This window comes from Rana temporaria, chromosome 8, assembly GCF_905171775.1.
Source record: "Rana temporaria chromosome 8, aRanTem1.1, whole genome shotgun sequence".
Classification (NCBI taxonomy): Eukaryota; Metazoa; Chordata; class Amphibia; order Anura; family Ranidae; genus Rana; species Rana temporaria.
In genome coordinates this window covers 136,019,237-136,038,778 of record NC_053496.1, presented here as the reverse complement: position 1 = coordinate 136,038,778, position 19,542 = coordinate 136,019,237, and the positions used below count along the sequence as shown (strand labels likewise).

General features: G+C 41.4%; 1 protein-coding gene across 3 annotated transcripts in view; it reads left to right on the top strand.

The window, feature by feature from the left end:
* Positions 1 to 19,542, top strand: part of OGDHL (oxoglutarate dehydrogenase L) — a 235,821-nt gene that overhangs the window by 55,898 nt on the left and 160,381 nt on the right. For all 3 annotated transcript variants that reach the window (XM_040320732.1, XM_040320735.1, XM_040320734.1), the window contains exon 3: positions 17,783 to 17,968. In XM_040320732.1, the coding sequence (XP_040176666.1) occupies positions 17,783 to 17,968 (186 nt within the window). The remainder of the gene's footprint in view (positions 1 to 17,782; positions 17,969 to 19,542) is intronic.

Sequence of the window (19,542 nt, the reverse complement as noted above, 5' to 3'; positions counted from 1 at the left end):
TCGAAATTAGATTTTTTTTTTTTGCGTAAGTCGTCCGTGAATCGGGATGGACGTAACTCACGTCTAAGACCATTTATGCACGGCAGGAAATTTCGGGACGACGCATGCGCAGTTCATTCGGCGCGGGGACACGCTTCATTTAAATGAAACCCGCCCCCAACCCGCCCAATTTCAAATCCGCCACCAGAAATACACTAAGCCGCCGTAACTTACGGCGCGAACTCGCTGAGGATTCGAATTTACGCCAGGTAAGGTACGGCGGCGTAGTGTATCTCTGATATGCTGCGCCGATCTAAATGTATGTGGATCTGGCCCACAGTATTGGTGTATGAACGCTGGATCTTGCTGGCAGAAAATTCCCACAGAAGAAATGTGTGGACTGTCTGCTTCACAGCTTTTAAAAAGACGGTGTCTACCACGAAGGGAGTGCATTGTTTTTTGTTGGTTCTCAGTCCCACAGACATGCATTGTAAAAAAGAGCAGTAATGGACCACTATTGTGCTGCACTGAAAAAACAGGAGGCTTTATGTAATGAACAACTATGGCTTCTTAAAGCGGAGTTCCACCCAAAAGTGGAACTTCCACTCATCGGATTCCTCCCCCCCCTCCGGTGTCACAATTGGCACCTTTCGGGGTATCCTTTCCCACTTCCAGGAGTCCGAGAGAGGAGTGGGCCTTGCCCATGCGCAGTAGGATTCCCGGCGTGAAGCCAAAAGGCTATACTGCCGGATACCCTTACTCGCAATGGCGGCGGCAGCACCCAACAGCTGATGGAAACATCAGCTGCGGGTGCCGACATTGCTGGACTCCAGGACAGGTAAGTGTCCATTTATTAAAAGCCAGTAGCTGCAGTATCTGGTAGCTGGTTTTTAACCACTTAAGACCCGGACCATTATGCAGGTAAAGGACCTGGCCCCTTTTTACGATTCGGCACTGCGTCGCTTTAACTGACAACTGACGTGGTCGTGCGACGTGGCTCCCAAACAAAATTGGCGTCCTTTTTTTTTCCCACAAATATTTTTTTAATTTGGTTGTATTTGATCACCTCTGCGGTTTTTATTTTTTGCGCTATAAACAAAAATAGAGCGACAATTAAAAAAAAAAAAAAAAATCTATTTTTTACTTTTTGCTATATAAATATCCCAAAAAAATATATAAACATTTTTTTCCCTCAGTTTAGGCCAATACGTATTCTTCTACATATTTTTGGTAAAACAAAATTGCAATAAGCGTATATTGATTGGTTTGCTCAAAAGTTATAGCGTTTACAAAATAGGGGATAGTTTTATGGCATTTTTATTATTATTATTATTATTATTTTTTTTGACTAGTAATGGCGGCTATCAGCGTTTTTTTTTTCGTGACTGTGACATTATGGCGGACACATCGGACACTTTTGACACATTTTTGGGACCATTGTAATTTTCACAGCGAAAAGTGCTATAAAAATGCACTGATTGTGAAAATGACAATGGAAGTGAAGGGTTAATCACTAGGGAGCGCTAAGGTGTTAAGTGTTCCTGTTTTTTTTACTGTAGGGGGTGTGGCTAACCCAGGATCGCGGCGGGTGCAGCCGAGGGATGGGCGGTTGCTCGTCCTCAGCTGAGGGCATCACGGGCGCGCTGGACAGGTAAGTGCCCATTTTTTTAAAGTCAGCAGCTGCAGTATTTGTAGCTGCTGGCTTTTGAAAAAAAAAAAAAATTGGCGTAACCTCCGCTTTAATCTTTTCTACTACATCTATTTTTTAAACATTGTAGATACTATACATTCCTTTGAATGGATGTGTCATGAATTGGCTTATGTATACTCCATATGTGCTGATCTGACCTAAAGTTATTTTTTTGCAGCAGAATGAGAAGTAAGAGGTCAGAGGATTGTGCTGCTTCACTCTTTCATCTCATTAATCACTGTTATTGTACATAAGCAGTTTAAATCGTGAGTCCCTAGCTGCAGAGCGGGAGGCTCAGTAATTACAGTAAGTGCATGAAAGCCTGCTAATCATAAACAACTTTTATAGGTTACAGCTCTGTTGGTTAATGTTTGGTTGGTATATTTTTCCCAGAAAAGCCATTTTGAAGGACTTTGAACACCTCACTGTTTTATGGACTATTTATACTACTTTTCACAAAGATTTTTTTTTTTTTTTTTTTTATCCAGTCCATCTAGATTACTTTCAGAAATGCCCATGGTTTCTTGCAGTTTATTTAGGTTATATCCGAACTGTGAAATGAGGAATATTGAGAAATCTATACAGGAGGAATTTTTTATTGTCGCCTACCTGAGAAAGCTTTCCCTTCCATGAGTTACATTGTCCCCAAACTTTACTAAACTCTTGCCATTTGAAAGATGCTGAAAGCTTACACAGCAAGGAATTTTGTGACAGAAAAGACTTGCAAGAAACAACTTTAGTTCAGCTTTAAACTAATTGTAAAAGTTTTTTTTTCTTGTCAAATTTGTTTTACCCACTTTAGCCCCAGAAGAATTTACCCCCTTCCTGACCGGGCCATTTTTTGCGATACAGCACTGCGCTGCTTTAACTGACAATTGTGCAGTGGTGCAACACTGTATCCAAACAAAATTTGTGTTCTTCCCCCCCCCCCCACAAATAGAGCTTTCTTTTGGTGGTATTTGATCACCTCTGTGGTTTTTATTTTTTTGCGCTATAAACAAAAAGACTGACAATTTTGAAAAAAAAAACACAATATTTTTTACATTTTGCTATAATAGATATCCCCAAATTAAAATAAATAAATACAATGTCTTCCTCAGTTTAGGCCGATATGTATTCTTCTACATATTTTTGGTAAAACAAAATTGCAATAAGCATATATTGATTGGTTTGCGCAAAAGTTAAGCCTCGTACACACGATCAGTCCATCCAAAGAGAACGGTCTGAAGGACAGTTGTCATAGGTTAACCTATGAAGCTGACTGATGGTTCGTCGTGCCTACACACCATCGGTTAAAAAAACGATCGTGTCAGAACGCGGTGACGTAAAACACAACGACGTGCTGAAAAAAACGAAGTTCAATGCTTCCAATCATGCGTCGACTTGATTCTGAGCATGCGTGGATTTTTAACCGATGGTTGTGCCTACTAACGATCGTTTTTTTCCCATCGGTTAGGAATCCATAGGTTAAATTTAAAGCAAATTGGCTTTTTTTTAACCTATAGTTAAATAACCTATGGGGCCTACACACGATCGATTTGGACCGATGAAAGCGGTCCATCAGACCGTTGTCCTCTGGTTAACCTATCGTGTGTACGAGGCCTTTTAGCGTCTAGAAAATAGGGGCTAGATTTATGGTATTTTTTATTATTTTTTTATTGAGGTGGACTTTTGACACCTTTTTGGGACTGTTGACATTTATACAGCGTTAAGAGCTAAAAATAGCCTCTGATTACTGTCACTGACAGAGAGGGGATAACACTAGGGGGCGATCAAGGTGTTAAATGTTTTCCCTCTAAATGTAGGGGGGATGGGACTGCCTGGGGGAGGAGACAGATCCCTTTATACTAGGAACGCGCTCATCCCATTCTGGCTCTGTCAGGAGCGATCGCAGGTGCCCGGCTGACATTGCGGCCGCTGGGCACACGCATTGGCTCCTCAGTGATGCGGCGGGCCCCCTATACCCCTTAAAGCGGCCACTGTACTGCTACGGCAATTCGCGCAGGGGAGACATTCTGCGGGCGGGCGGCAAGAGGTTAAACAAAGTAGGGATAAACAAACTTAGGAATACATATATAGTGGTACAAATTGAAAAAGTAACATAACTGAGTACATAAGATGCAAAAGACACATAGAACTCAAATATTATGTTGGTCAATATTCAGGCATGGTGATTACTAGACCAAAAAAAAAATCAGAGGTATAATCCCTCTTGTAAATTGACCCTGTAAGTACCACATACGAGCGAAGGAGAGGGGAAAAAGTATAATACAAAAGAAAGAAGAAAGTAAACCAGAAGACTCAGAAATCGAGTATAAAGTAAAGAAAAGAGAAGGAAAAGAGAAAACGTAGAGTAATGTCGCGTACACGCGCCTTTTTTTTTTTCTCGGAAAGTCCAGCTGTGTGTAGCCTCCATCTGACTTTTTTTGTCGGAAGTCCGATGGACCTTAGAGAATCTGTTCTCTTTCTTTCCGTCGGACTTCCGACAGACTAATAGCGGACTTTTGCACCGTCAAAAGTCCGACCATGTGTACAAGGCATAAGAGTAAAAAGGTAAGATTCATAGAGGTAGTGCGACTCCCACTGAATGTAAGAGTGTAGATATGGTAAATGAGGTAATGTTACCAGGGAAATAGTAATGTGTCATCAAAATCTGATGGTAAACTATGTTTAAAGGGGTTGTAAAGGTAAAAAAAAATTCCCTAAATAGCGTCCTTTACCTCATCCTTCAATTTTGCTTTTAAATGTCCTTATTTCTTCTGAGAAATCCTCACTTCCTGTTCTTCTGTCTGTAACTACACACCGTAATGCGAGGCTCTCTCCCTGGTGTGGAGAAAGCCTCTTGAGGGGGAGGGGGCGAGCAGGAGGACATTTAAAAGCAAAATGGAAGGATGAGGTAAGTGACGGAGGACTGCACTAAGGTAAAGGAAGCTATTTAGGGAAACATTTTTTTACCTTTACAACCCCTTTAACCCAAAGTTTTTCAAATTTTATATATTTTATCATTTTCAATGGCTTCCATTTTAACATGTTCTAGGGCTCTATTGGTTGTGTGAACAATTTCAGCTATAACCAAAGATTGTAGTAGGATCCAGTTGTATAGTTTCGAGCACCTTCGAAGCCAAGTCGATGACTGCTTTCTAAGATTTTTGCGCTACTGGACAATCCCACCATATATGAAGATATGTACCAGCATCAGAACAGCCACAAAAACAAACTGCAGGATAATTGGGAGCGTATTTTGCTATCCTGGCAGGAACTAAATACCTTTGAGTGAGAACTTTATATTTAGTTTCCACCGTGATAACATTAGAAGATCCAGATTTAGTTGCAGACCATATGCTTGACCATTCCGCATCATCAAATTTATGTCCCCCGCTCTCTCGTCCCCCCTCTTTTTCTGCGGCCGGCCAGGTTGCGTGCTCTGCTAAGGGTCTGGTATGGATTTTGGGGGGAACCCCACGCAATTTTTTTTTAAAAACTTTGGTTCGGGGTCCCCCTTAATATTCATACCAGACCCAAAGGGCCTTTTAATGGACTGGGGGGAACCCATGCGTTTTTTTTCAATGAGTTTTATCTGTATCAGTTTTACATTACTTTTTTTCCTTTAGAAATGTAATTTTGCTCCGGGACTGTTCTAAACACAGGAAAAATGCGCCACTTTACAGGCATACTATAGACACCCCCCAGGCACGATATTTAAAGGAATATTTAATTTTTATTGTTTCACTTTAGGCATTATTAAAATCACTGCCCCCGAAAAAAATTGCTGTTTTTTTTTTTTGCATTGATACATGTCCCCTAGGGCAGGACCCAGGTCCCCAAACACTTTTTTTATGACAATAACTTGCATATAAGCCTTTCAAATGAGCACTTTTTATTTTTCATGGTTATCTCATAGACTTTTAAACAGTGTTCCGCAGCTTTCGAATTTGCTGCGAACACCGCACAATGTTCACTATTCGGCGAACAGGTGAACATCTGGCTTATCCCTATTGCTGAATAGCAAAACATGTCTTGGTCATGACGGGGATAAAACCTTCTGGAGGCTAGATGGTTAAGGAAAAGAGAAGGAAGGTTTGCATATACTGTAAATAGCACAAAGCTTTGCATTGAGACAGCTTTCACATTGGACCAAATGTCTTTCATATGTTTAGCAAATGCTAATTAGGGAGGTCCTAAAATGCAATGAAAGTCACATAGTGCTAAAAGTACTGCTAACTTACTGAAATATGCCTATGCAACAAAAATGCTTTTAATATTTCTCTGCAATTTCCTAGATTGGTGTGTGTGTTGTGTTGTTTTTTTTTTTTCTTTCTTGGCTATCTCTACATTTTGTTTTAAGTAACTAAAAAATATCTGCTATTTTCAAGAGAATTCCAGTTTTTACAAATAATCAATACCCGCAGCAGTATTACTCAGTGATGTTCCCCTACTATGACAGGCTTCATCATGAGTTGATGAGGACCAGACTTGTAATGGAATTTCTAGTTGGGAAAACTGTCAGGATAGCCTTGTAGTGTCATTTGTCTAGTACATCTTTAAAGTGACAAGTGTAATGTATGATTTGAATAATCTTGTAGAATTATTATATATATGTTTTTCTAACAATGTTACCAAACAACGTGTGTTCTTAATATACACTGCTCAAAAAAATTAAAGGAACACTTTGAAAACATATCAGATCTCAACGGGCAAAAATCTCATGCTGGATATCTATACTTATATAGACTGGGTAATGTGTTAGGAATGAAAGGATGGCACATCATTTGATGAAAATGAAAATGATCCACCTACAGAGGGCTGATTTCAAAGACACCCCAAAAATCAAAGTGGAACAAATATGCAGCAAGCTAATCCATTTTGCTGAAATTTCATTGCAACAACTCAAAATGGCCCCCAAGTGTTTGTATGTATGTTTGACAAAATCAGGGCATGCTCCTAATGAGACAACGGATGGTGTCCTGGGTGTTCCCCCCAGATCTGGACCAGAGCATCACTGAGCTCCTGAACAGATTGAGGTGCAACCTGGCGGCACCGGATGGACCGAAACATAATGTCCCAGAGGTGTTCTTTTGGATTTAGGTCAGGTGAGCGTGGCGGCCATTCAATGGTATCGTTTTCTTCATCCTCCAGGAACTGGCTGCATGCTCTCGCCACATGAGGCCGGGCATTGTCGTGCACCAAGAGGAACCCAGGACCCACTGCATCAGCGTAGGGTCTGACAATGGGTCCAAGGACTTCATCCCGATACCTAATGGCAGTCAGGGTGCCATTGTGTAGCCTTTAGAGGTCTGTGCGTCCCTCCATGGATATACCTCCCCAGACCATCACTGACCCACCACCAAACCAGTCATGCTGAACGATGTTACAGGCAGCATAAAGTTCTCCTCGGGTTCTCCAGAGCCTTTAACGTCTGTCACATATGCTCAGGGTGAACCTTGCTCTCATCTGTGAAAAGCATGGGGCACCAGTGACGGACCTGCCAATTCTGGTGTTCAATGGAAAATGCCAATCAAGCTCCACAGTGTCCGGCAGTGAGCACAGAGCACACTAGAGGACGTCGGGCCCTCAGGCCACCCCCATGAAGTCTGTTTCTGATTGTTTGTTCAGAGACATTCACACCAGTGGTCTGCTGGAGGTCATTTTGTAGGGCTCTGGCAGTGCTAATCCTGTTCCTCCTTGCACAAATGAGCAGATACCGGTCCTGCAGATGGGTTAAGGACCTTCTATGGCTCTTTCCAGCTCTCCTAGTGTAACTGCCTGTCTCCTGGAATCTCCTCCATACTCTAGAGACTGTGCTGGGAGACTAGGCAAACGTTCTGGCAATGACATGTATTGATGTGCCATCCTGGAGGAGTTGGACTGCCTGTGCAGCCTTTACAGGGTCCAAGTATCGCCTCGTGCTACCAGTAGTGACACTGACCCTAGTCAAATGCAAAACTAGTGAAAAACAGTCAAAAAAGATAGGGAAAAAAATTCCTGTTTTGGAGGTCGTCTCATTGTTGCCCATCTAGTGCACCTGTTGTTAATTTCAATTAACAGCAAAGCAGCTGAAACTGAATAACAACCCTCTGTATACACCGCTCCCCCTCTTCTACTTAACTGACCAGATCAATATCCCAAGAGTTCTGATTCAAAAGTGTTCCTTTAATTTTTTTGAGCAGTGTATCTCAGAAAACCTAAACAAGAACAATATTAAACATATTTACATGATAATTTTGTTGTGGGTAATTACCCAAAACCTTAGAAATTACTGGTGGTGTATTTGTGAATCCTCTACGCAGTTTAAGGTTAAACCTCTTTTCTTCTAATTTTAATGAGTGGCCACATGCCTTATTACATTTTCTTGCGTGGAATAATGTTATGGTATTTGTAAATTTAAATCATATCCCCTCAAGCGTCTCTTCTCCAGAGAGAATACGTTTTTTTTTATAGAGAACTGTGTCAAATGCTTTTGCAAAATCCAGATTCACCACATCTACAGGCTTTCCTTTATCTAGATGGCAGCTCAACTCCTCATAGAAGGTTAATAGATTGGTTTGTCAAGAACGATTCTTCATGAATCCATGCTGATTACTGCTAATGATACCATTTCATTACTAAAATCTTGTATATAGTCCCTTATCATCCTTTCCAAGAGCTTGCATACTATTGATGTTGGGCTACCTGGTCTGTAATTCCCAGGAATATATTTTGGCCCTTTATTAAATATTGGTGCTACATTGGCTTTTATCCAATCAGCTGGTACCATTCCAGTCAGTCGACTGTCGATAATAATTAGGAACAATGGTCTGGCAATTACTTGACTCAGTTCCCTAAGGACCCTCGGGTGCAAGCCATCGGGTCACGGTGACTAATTAATCTTATGTTTTTCAACTGTATTCCTAATCCTGTCCTCTGTTAGCCATGAGGGTGATGTGTCATGAGGGAAAACACTGCAGTTTTGGTTACTGAAGCCCCCCAATTCCCTTGTGAAGAATACATTCAATACCTTCGCCATCTCACCATCCTTTGTAACCAGATTCCCTTCCTCATTCTATATGGTGCCAATATAGTCTTTCCTCACTCTTTTACTGTTTATATTATTAAAGAATTCCTTGGGATTTATTTTGCTCTCCTCCGCTATGAGTTTTTCATGTTCTATCTTAGCCGCTCTGATTGCACCCTTACATTTCTTGTTGCATTCTTTGTAAAGTTTGAATGCTGATGATAATTCCTCAACCTTGTATTTTTTAAAGGCCATCTCCTTTGCTTTTGTATGCAGTTTAACATTGGAGTTAAGCTACCCAGGACTTTTTTGTTTGGTCTTTTAAATTTGTTTCCCAATAGGATGCACTGGCTAATGCCCTTATTTAATATGCTCTTAAAGCTAACCCATCTCTCCTTCATGTTCTTTTTTCCTAAGATTTTATCCCAATTAATATCTTCTAGCAAGGTTCGTAGTTTAGGGAAGTTAGCTCTTTTGAAATTCAGTGTCTTTGTATTCCATTTATGTTTCCTGTTTGTGTGATTTATACTGAAGGTAATTGACCTGTGATTGCTATTTCCTAAAGTGCCCCATATTTCCACATCCGTGATCAGGTCTGTATTGTTGGTAATCAGTAGGTCTAGTAACATTTTGTTTCTAGTTGGTGCATCTACCATCTGACCCATGAAATTGCCCTGCAAGACATTCAGGAACTGGCGAGCCTTAGACGAATGTGCCGTTCCTTCCGTCCAGTCTATGTCTGGATAATTAAAATCCCCCATTATGATGGCACTTCCCATCCTTGCCACCAATTCAAATTGTGAAAGGAGGTCCGTCTCCCCCTCCTTCCCCAGGTTAGGGGGCCTATAGCATACTCCCAGTATTACTTCCCCTTAGTTTCCTCCCTTTGGAGCTCTACTCATAAGGATTCCACCGCCTCCCTTGCTCCATTAGTGATGTCATCTCTCACATTCACTTGTACAATATTATTGATATACAGGCATACCCCTCCCCCTTTTTTATCTTCTCTATCCCTGTGATAAAGGGAATACCCCTGAATGGTTGCCAGACAATCATGAGCTGTTGAGCCAAGTCTCTGAAATTCCCACAAAATCTAAATTATCCTCGTACAACAGTATCTCTAGTTCCCCTATCTTGTTCGCCAGGCTCCTGGCATTGGTGAACATGCCATGTAGTTTAGACTGGTCGCATACTGTTTTCTTATTGAGTGTTCCGAGGTTGCAAATAGGACTTGTTACTATACTTGCCTCAGGTTTATGTGCTTTAGTCAACCTACCACTAATGCCCCCAATACTACCCTCTGGAATATGTTCTGCGCTGACTATCTCTACCTCTGGACCCTTCCCCTCATCACCTAGTTCAAAAGCCCATCTAAATGGGCAAATCTTGTTTGTTATTAGAATTCCTCTATTTGGCCATCTTCGAATAAAATTAGTTACCTACTCATCATTTTTAAGTCTATTTGCCCTCCATTTTTAAATCGGATTCATCCTATGTGTAATGCGTTGGCTGATAGGCAAATATTGTTTGTTTTTTTGGAATCTCTCTGCTATGTTCTATGCGGCTGTCTATGGATGAATCTTGTTGCATTTAAATATGGTGAATGAATCTTGTTTGGTTTTGTAATCTTTCCATTATGGTGTATGTGATTGGCTGTGGATGATTCTTAGTTATTATGATAGGTGAAGCCAGTTTGAAAATGATGGGTACCTAGGGTAAATGTCCTGAAATGAATGTGTGCATTACGTAACATATAGATGGATGAATGTCCAGCAAAAATTTGCGGTAAAATTCCTTTGTAAAAGAACTTGCATGTGTGTTGAAAAGAATCAAAATATTTACAATGCGTGGCTTTGCCAGTTTGACTGGTCAAACCGATGCTCTCCTCAGCACATGTTTCTTGCATGAAATTAACATTTGTGGCAAATAAAAAGAACACAAACTTACTGTTTTGGGAACAATTCACACCATTGCAATTTAAAGTGGCTGTAAACCCTTTACAACCACTTTTACCTCCAGGTATGCCTAGATTAATGCCGCGTACACACCATCACTTTATGTGATGAAAGAAACCGACGTTTTTAAAAACGTCACTTTAAATCACTGTGTGTGGGGGAAAACGTCGTTTTATGTCTTGTGAAAAACAACAAAAAAAATTTAAGCATGCTTCAATTTTATGTGTCGTTTTTCAAAACGTTGTTTTTTACTTCACAGAAATTGACCGTGTGGATCAAAAAACGACGTTTAAAACAACGTTTTTACACCCGTGCATGCCCAGAAGCTAGTTATGAAGCGAGCTTCAATGGAAAAAAGTGGTGAACGTAACCTCGCTTTGCTGGAGCATTGTGAAAAAACGATGGCGTGTAGGCAACTTCGTCTTTGAAAATTGAAGTTTCAAAAACGTTGTTTTTTACTTCACAGAAAATGTCGTTTTTTTTCATCACATAAAGTGATGGTGTGTATGCGGCATAAGGCTTACCTGTAGGTGCTCGAAATATCTTCTAAACCTCCACGGTTTAGGAGATATTTGCAAAAGAGACGGACGCCGATGTCAACGGTGCATGTGCACTGTAGAAACCTTTAGAAATGGCGATCGTGCTGCTTCTAAAGCAGATTGTGACGTGACTGGCAGCTCCCACGCGCATACGTCATCGCGTCTTTGGCCAGTCACAGCACCGGAGCGGCTATACCCGGAAGGAAGAGGGCGAAAGATGGACACTTTGTGGAGGGGAGGAAATCGGGGACATCGCAGGCTTCGGATTCAGGGTAAGTGACACATAATGGGTTACTATGCGATGCATAGTAGCCCATTATGATTTACCCTTGCAGGGAAACAAAGAGGAAGTAAAACCCATCAGGGTTTACTTCCTTTTTAATGTCTGCTCTCTATGCCGCACAGTCTTCTCACATCATTTGTAATAAAAACGTCTTTGCCATTCTAAAGCTTCCCTCCAACCACTTTGCATATTATTTTATATATCCTTTGATTCTGTACTTGCCAAATATGCTTCGAAAATCTCTCTCCACTGAGTCTGACTGCAACCATTATACTGTGGGCAGCTGAAGCTGCTGCCTGTTCTCTTCCTGGATTTACACAGATACACACTTCCAGCTCTGCAGCTCTCATTGGCTCTCGTATGACTCCCCCCCCCTCTCCCTTCCTAAACCCTCACTAGAGAGAGAGAGAGAGAGCTATGCATGACGTCATAAGCCTAGGCCTTTTTACCAGATAAGAAGCAGGAATATAAGGTATTTACTGGCAGAGAAGTTTTACTATCTAAAGTTAAAACAGCAAGCCTTAGGGGCAATCTGGCTTACAGAGCGACTTTGCAAGGCGACTTCAGCACGACTTGGAGCAACTTACAACGCGACTTAAAGTTGCCTCCAGGACAGGCAACTTTGGCTGTGGCCAATCACAGAATAATCAGCTCTGTGGGAGGGAGTGGTTTTGCCTGAGTAAACTATTTTCTTTTCCTGTAAAGTTGCTTCAGTTAAGATGTGATCCGACTTTGGAGGCAACTTCCATTGAAATCAATGGGTACAAGTTGCCTAAAAGTCGCCTTGAAGTAGTACAGGAACCTTTTCTCATGTCGCGCGACTTGGGGCGATACAAGTTGGATCCCAAGTCGCGGTAGTGTGAACCGGCACTAATGCAGTAAAATGTAACAATATAGGCGCATGTAGCATTTTTTGGCAGCTCATTGCAGCATGAATATTTTTTTTATCTTAATTTCTCTTTATTGTTTTCAAAAAAATATATACATAAATACAGGTTTATATGCTTACATATCTGTAGTATAAAATTGCTTAATCTAGTTACATTAGTTCAAATAAACAAACATGCATTATTTAAATTCAAATTCATTGATTTACCCCCACCCCTCCCTCTCTTCTCCCCCCCTCCCCCCCCCGCCAATGTTATAGAGAGATAGGAGTAGGTATCTTCATCCTAATTAATTTTTAGTTGGTTGAAGGAGAGAGGGCAAAAAGAGGAAGTGGAGTCTCAGAGGCATATAAAAGAGAATCCAGTCGATCGGAAGGCAGAGAGTGCAGAGATGTCCTTAATTTCTCTTTGTCGTTAGAGAGCTTTACCAGCCTCTGAGATAGTGGTATTTACACACTCTATACATAGGCTATCTCTCCAAGGGGACTCCCATTTCTATCAGCCAAGGCTCCCACACTCTTCTAAATCTGTTGTAGTTTCCTTGTTTAATAAAGGCTACCCTCTCGCACCAAATCAGAGCATTGATTGTTTCAACCCAATTCTCAACTGTTGGAGGTACATGCGCTTGCCATCTCTGTGCTATTAGCTTCCGATCTTGGAATAGGCACTAGCACACTTTCCATGGCTCCGCGTGGATTCTATGGTCTTCCATATCACCCAGCAGGCAAGTTCTAGCCTCCGGCTCTAAAGAGGTCTTGAAGATCTTATTGATCTTGATTATAACTGCTGTCCAATATCAAAGAGCTTGGGGGCATCTCCAGAACATATGTATAAGGTCCCCTGTTGCCCTACACCTGGGGCCTTCATCGCTTTGCTTCCAACCTAGTGCAAACATTTTTTAGGGGTATTATAGACCCGTGGAGTAGAAATAAGTGGGACAATCTCTGAGCTGGGGCGATTGACACCAATGTTCCTCTATATAAGATTTCATTCCACTTCTCCGGGGTCAATAGCCCAATGTCTCTTTCCCACTTTTCTCGGCTCTTAGACACCCCGATTTGACTTATGGATTTGGCCCCCAATTTGTCATATAGTACAGAGATTTGACCTTTTTGTAATGTTTAGTCTGGATCATTTGAGAAGTGCAGGGGTATGAGTCCTAACCATCGGATAGGTCTTGAACTGAGTCTGGAGAGCATGCCTAACCTGTAAATAATTAAAGAATGTCTTATTTGGTATGTTAAATTCATCTCTCAATTCCGAGAAAGTTTTAATAAGGTTTCCCTCATACATGTGTAATAGCCGTGTTATCCCCTGGGTCTCCCAAATTTTAGGAATTTCTATGTCCCTAAGTTCTGTTAAGTTCTTATTATGCCAGAGGGGGGCAAACTCAGTTACACCAGTATATCCCAACAAAGCTTTCGTAGTCATGCCATACTTTTATTAATTAGCTTTACAGTTGGGCATTGATAGTGAAATGAGTTTGCCTCTAGGGCTTCTATTAGGATCGTATGTGGAGCCCTTGATAGCATTAATTTAAAACTATTATTACCCAGGTTTTGAGAGCCACACCCCACTATGTGCTGTAGTTGGCATGCCAAGAAATATGTTCTCGGGTGTGGGACCTCCATCCCCCCCTCCTTCACCGGCAGTTGCATAGTCTGAAGTCTGATTCTGGCCTGACCTCCCTTCCACAACAACTCCCTAAACAGTGTCTCCATTCGTTTAAACCATATTTGGTTCACCCAGACTGGAGAGTTGTGAAGGGCATATAATAACTGGGGAAGCCAGATCATTTTTATCAAATTGCATCTGCCGGCTACCGAGAGGGGGAGGCGGCTCCAGATATCTTTTTTTAGTTTCAATTTTAACAATAGTGGAGCAATGTTGTTACTGGTGTACTCCTTGACCTCGCTAGTGATCCAAACCCCCAAGTATTTCAATTTTGTTGTAATTTTCAGCTGGGGCATTTCGGCTATTGTCTGGTCCCCCAACGGATCTATCGGGAGTAGGGCCGACTTATCCCAATTAACCACTAGTCCCGAAAACTTTCCAAACTCCCCGACCATTTGGACCACTGTGGTCAACGAGCTATCCACATTCCCTATAAAGAACAGGACATCGTCCGCGAAGAGCGATATCTTGTCTTCCTCTGAACCCCTTCTAAACCCCTGTATGTCTTTATTTAGTCTAGTTTTGATGGCAAGAGGTTCCATGGCAAGTGCGAACAGGAGCGGTGAAAGGGGGCAACCCTGTCTCGTCCCTCTCTCGAGCTTAAATGTGTCTGAGACTCCACCGTTAATTTTGATTTTTGCTCGTGGTTCGCTATATAAGAGTTGGACCCACTTGATAAACAAGGGGCCAAATCCAAAGCTTTCTAATACCTTCCATAGGTATGGCCACTCAATGCTATCGAAGGCCTTAGCTGCGTCTAAGGCCAACAGTGCTCTGGGGCCCTCGTTGTCAGTGGGGATCTGTATGTTTAGGAAGGCCCTTCTGATGTTTATGCTGGTTGACCTGTTTGGAATGAACCCGATTGATCCAGAGTGGATAAGGCTCTCAATGCACCCTTTTAGTCGGTTTGCCAGTACTTTAGCAAGAATTTTTGCGTCTGTACAAAGCAATGATATTGGATTGATTGATTGATTGATTTTGGGGGATCATTGAAAAGAGGAGAGGTCTTGGTCTTGATAAGCAACAGGAAGATGGGAAAAAGGAAAAAAAAGTGGTTGAGGGGGAGAGAAAAGGAAGGAGAGAGGGAAAAAAAAGGTGGCTGTCTTATATGGTGTTATCTCATTTCATGTTATTATTATTTTATTTAGTCCATGGCTCTGAGGATTAGATCTTGGAATGTACGGGGGCTAGGGGACCCTACTAAGAAAGCACTGGTGTTAGCATCAATGGAAGGAGGGGGGCCAGGGATACTCTGCCTACAGGAAACACACCTAACCAAGGATACAATGACCCAGTTGGGCCTTCGAAAATTTCCATTTCGTTACCATTCTGTACACTCCTCATATTCGAGGGGAGTGAGCATAATGGTAGGGAAAGGTGTGTTATTTACTTGCGAGAGGAGTTGGATAGACGAACAGGGTCGGTATGTATTTTTGGCTTGCTCTATTGAAAATAAGCCCTATATTCTTGCCAATATCTACATCCCCCCTCCATTCAAGTTCGATGTCTTACAGAAACTAGTGGAATTTATGCTGGATAAAACCGATACTCCCCTGATAGCAGTAGGCGATTACAATGAAGTGCTAGACAGAGCCTATGATAGATTCCCCTCTGCACATGAACCAAATATAGAACAAGGGAGCCGATTGACCCGATTCCTGGATGAGATGGGACTTAAGGACATTTGGCGCACTCGTCATCCTCGTATTCCTGTCTCTCTAGTTCCCATGCAACCCTGTCCAGAATCGACATGGCCCTGGGCAACGATTTGGCTCTGGGTATGGTCAAGGAGATAGAATATGGACCAAGGGGGGTCTCAGACCACTCACCATTGGACCTAGTTATTAGGAGGAGCAAGAATATCCTTCAAAGAGAGTGGAAAATTAGTCCATACTGGCTTGAGCTATTGGGTGAACCACAGGAAATGTTGAACAGCTTGAAAGAATATCTCGAAATAAATACAGGCTCGGCAAGGTCTGGAGTGGTCTGGGACTCGCTGAAGGCCTATTTGAGGGGTTTGTTGATCCAGAAAGTGGCAAGATTGCAGAGGGAGTCTAGGGCATGGAAGAGGATCTTAGAAGTGAAGTGATGGTAGCTGAACAAAGATATATTGAGACCCCGTCCGTAAGTAGTCAAAGAGAGTGGCTCGACAAACAGAAGGCCTATAAGATGGCCACCATGAGAAAGGCAGAGAACCATCGAATATTCCAGAAACAAGCCCAATTTGGGGAGGGGGAGAAGGTGGGGCGAGTTTTGTCTTGCTGACTCGGGCCAATTCCCCCTCTTCAAATATCTCGGCAATTAGGCCTCAACAGGCGATATCTCCACTGATAGTAGTGAGATAAGACAAATATTTCATGGCTTTTATAAATCCCTCTATAAGTCTAGGGGAGGAGATTCAGGAATGGAGGCCTTCTTTCAGGGAATTCCAGTTTCAGCTCTCCCAGAAGTGGACAGGGAAAAACTGGAATCCCCACTTACACTGGAAGAACTACAGTCGGCAGTAGCAGGGATGCCCAGCCATAAATCACCTGGCCCGGACGGGCTCCCAATAGAGATCTACAAACGCAGTAGTGAAATCTTACTACCAGAACTGCTTCAGATTTTAAAAAGTGCTTTCTTGGAGGGGCAGCTCCCTTCCTCTATGATGGAGGCAACGATTGTTGTAATCCATAAGGAGGAAAAAGATAAACTAGACCCTACCTCTTATCGTCCAATATCATTGCAGCATGAATATTAACCCAGCATTTACATCCAGTAGAAAAAAAAGTTACTAAAATGCCTGGTTAAATTGTATGAAACCCCAACAATGAACATCTTGTATTTTGCTTTCTTTTTGGTATTTTTTTTTATATATTTGAGTACAAAAAATGCCTGTTGATCCTACCAAAAATCTAGTAAGCTGATAACTCTATTCTCTCTGCCTCTACTGACTGTTATGATTTTACATTGGTTCCTGTGCTCTCTGTGGGCTACAGAAAATGTTCCTGCTATGTTATAAAGGGGGAAGTGTTCTGTAGTCCTACCAAACAAACCTATCCTAGAGTGACAAAGCTGCTCCTCCCATAAAATACAGAATAGTGAGCGAGTGTTGTCACTCAGTGCAGGTAATGCAAGACTGCCAGGTGGAAATAAAGGGGGAAAAAAAAACAGAAAAAATGAACAAATTCAGCCACTATATCTAAGGACTTGGTAACCTGTAATATATTTAATTTTTGTTCTTGGGTTTAGATATGGGATTTTAATAAAATCATATTATCTGGTCAATTTTTTCTGTGCTCCTAGATATCTACATGTTTTAAGTATTACAAATCATTAAAGCTGTTCAATATTGTATATGTAAATTAATCTTTTAATCATCTTAATGCATTGCAGATGTAGATACACATTACATCTACATTTAAATCATGCTGAGTCATCGATGATTTTACTTGTCACCAATAATGCTTTTGAATTTTGCTCTTGTGTAATTTTCATAATGGACAGCTTTATTATGATATAGCTTCCCGAGAAAAGACATCAATAGTACACTCTTTAACATTTACAAGCAGTAGTAATTTTATTGACGTGCTTTGTTAAACACAAGCAAAAACCTTAGTTTCCATCATACATCTTTCTCTAATATTTTTCTTGAACTGCTAAAATCTTGCATTTCTATTTTTCCTTTCTAATAAGGTGCCATATATCATACAATTTCAAATCGTTTGAATTGAATAAGTAAGCAATGACAGGTTACGTACACCGGATAAACTAACAATTGTTGTTTTTGCTCCTTATTGTGTAGTCTTGGGATGCTTTTTTTCGCAAAGAAGATCCTGGAGCTACTGGTGAAGCCAATCACATGCAAAAAGCAGATCTACAGACTAAAGCTTCAGTCATTCGCAGTCAAGGCCTTAATATGGCGCCAGCCAAAGCAGAGAAACTAGTGGAGGACCATTTGGCAGTGCAATCCTTAATTAGAGCCTACCAGGTATGAAAACTCTTTACAAAGATATATGGAACATTTTATAAAAGGGCAATGCTGTGTATAGTTCGAGAAATAATAATCTAAGCGTATGTATAGACAAAATTGTTTTATTTTTTTTTGTTCCTGTTTTGAATAGTATAATGAAGAGTTAAAACTCCTGTATGTATTTATCCTGTATGACTTTGGTGTGATTTCCCTTCATTTCCTGTCTTGGTGATGTAACACAGGGTTTGAAAAATTTACTTGGAATCTAGGAGCCAGCTAAAAAAGTTAGGAGCCAAAAAACGCACCCTGTCCCGCCAAGCTCGCGCGCAGAAGCGAACGCATACGTGAGTAGCGTCCGCATATGTAAACGGTATTCAAACCACACATGTGAGGTATCGCCGCGATTGGTGGAGCGAGAGCAATAATTCTAGCCATTGACCTCCTCTGTAACTTGAAACATGCAACCTGTAGAATTTTTTAAACGTCGCCTATGGAGATTTTAAAGGGTAAAAGTTTGTTGCCATTCCACGAGCGGACGCAATTTTTAAGCGTGACATGTTGGGTATCAATTTACTCGGCGTAACATTATCTTTCACAATATAAAAAAAAAATGGGCTAACTTTACTGTTGTCTTATTTTTTAATTAAAAAAAGTTTATTTCCCCCCCAAAAAAAGTGCGCTTGTAAGACCGCTGCACAAATACGGTGTGACAGAAAGTATTGCAACGACCGCCATTTTATTCTCTAGGGTGTTAAAATAAAAAATATATATAATGTTTGGGGGTTCTAATTACAGGAAGGAGATGGCAGTGAAAACTGTGAAAAACACGTTAGAACTGCTGTTTTGCTACTTGTAATGTAACTACTTGTAATGCCAACGGCCACCACAAGATGCCGCCAGATCACAGAAGATAGCTTAGGCCTTCTGTGAAGGCCGCAAAGCCGCTGCCTCAATTACTTATTGCGACCAGGCACCCGGATTTTGTCGAGCCCTGATGTAACATAAAGTCAAAGGAAATCTCTTCCAAAGTAAAGGGAATTCCCCTCTTATGCCGCATACACACGATCAGAATTTCCGACAAGAAAACCGTGGATTTTTTTCCGATGGAATGTTGGCTCAAACTTGTGTTGCATACACACACGGTCTCAAAAATGTTGTCGGAAATTCAGACCGTCAAGAACGTGGTGACGTACCACACTACAGCAAGCCGAAAAAAATGAAGTTCAATTTCCGACCAAAAGCTCACATTGAACTTTTCTTGTTGGAAATTCCGATCGTGTGTACGCGGCATAAGCCTGTCTTTACTGGAACAAATGTCCTATTTGCAAAATTAACCCTCGCCACTTATTTCGGTGATAACTCATTTGTTTATTTTATTTCAAATCAAGCTGTTCATAATAGTAAATAGTGTTGTTTGTGTCACTTGGGTGCTCTTAAACCTGGCCATATTCCGAGGGATGAATCTGTTGCTGTGGCCATTGTATTGTGACAGTTGGCCTTGCTGGCTGTCAAAATAATTAAACCGTGGTTGCATTTAATTGAATGCAGCCGCTGTTCAGTCAACGATTTTCCAGTAGGCGCCTTTGACAAAA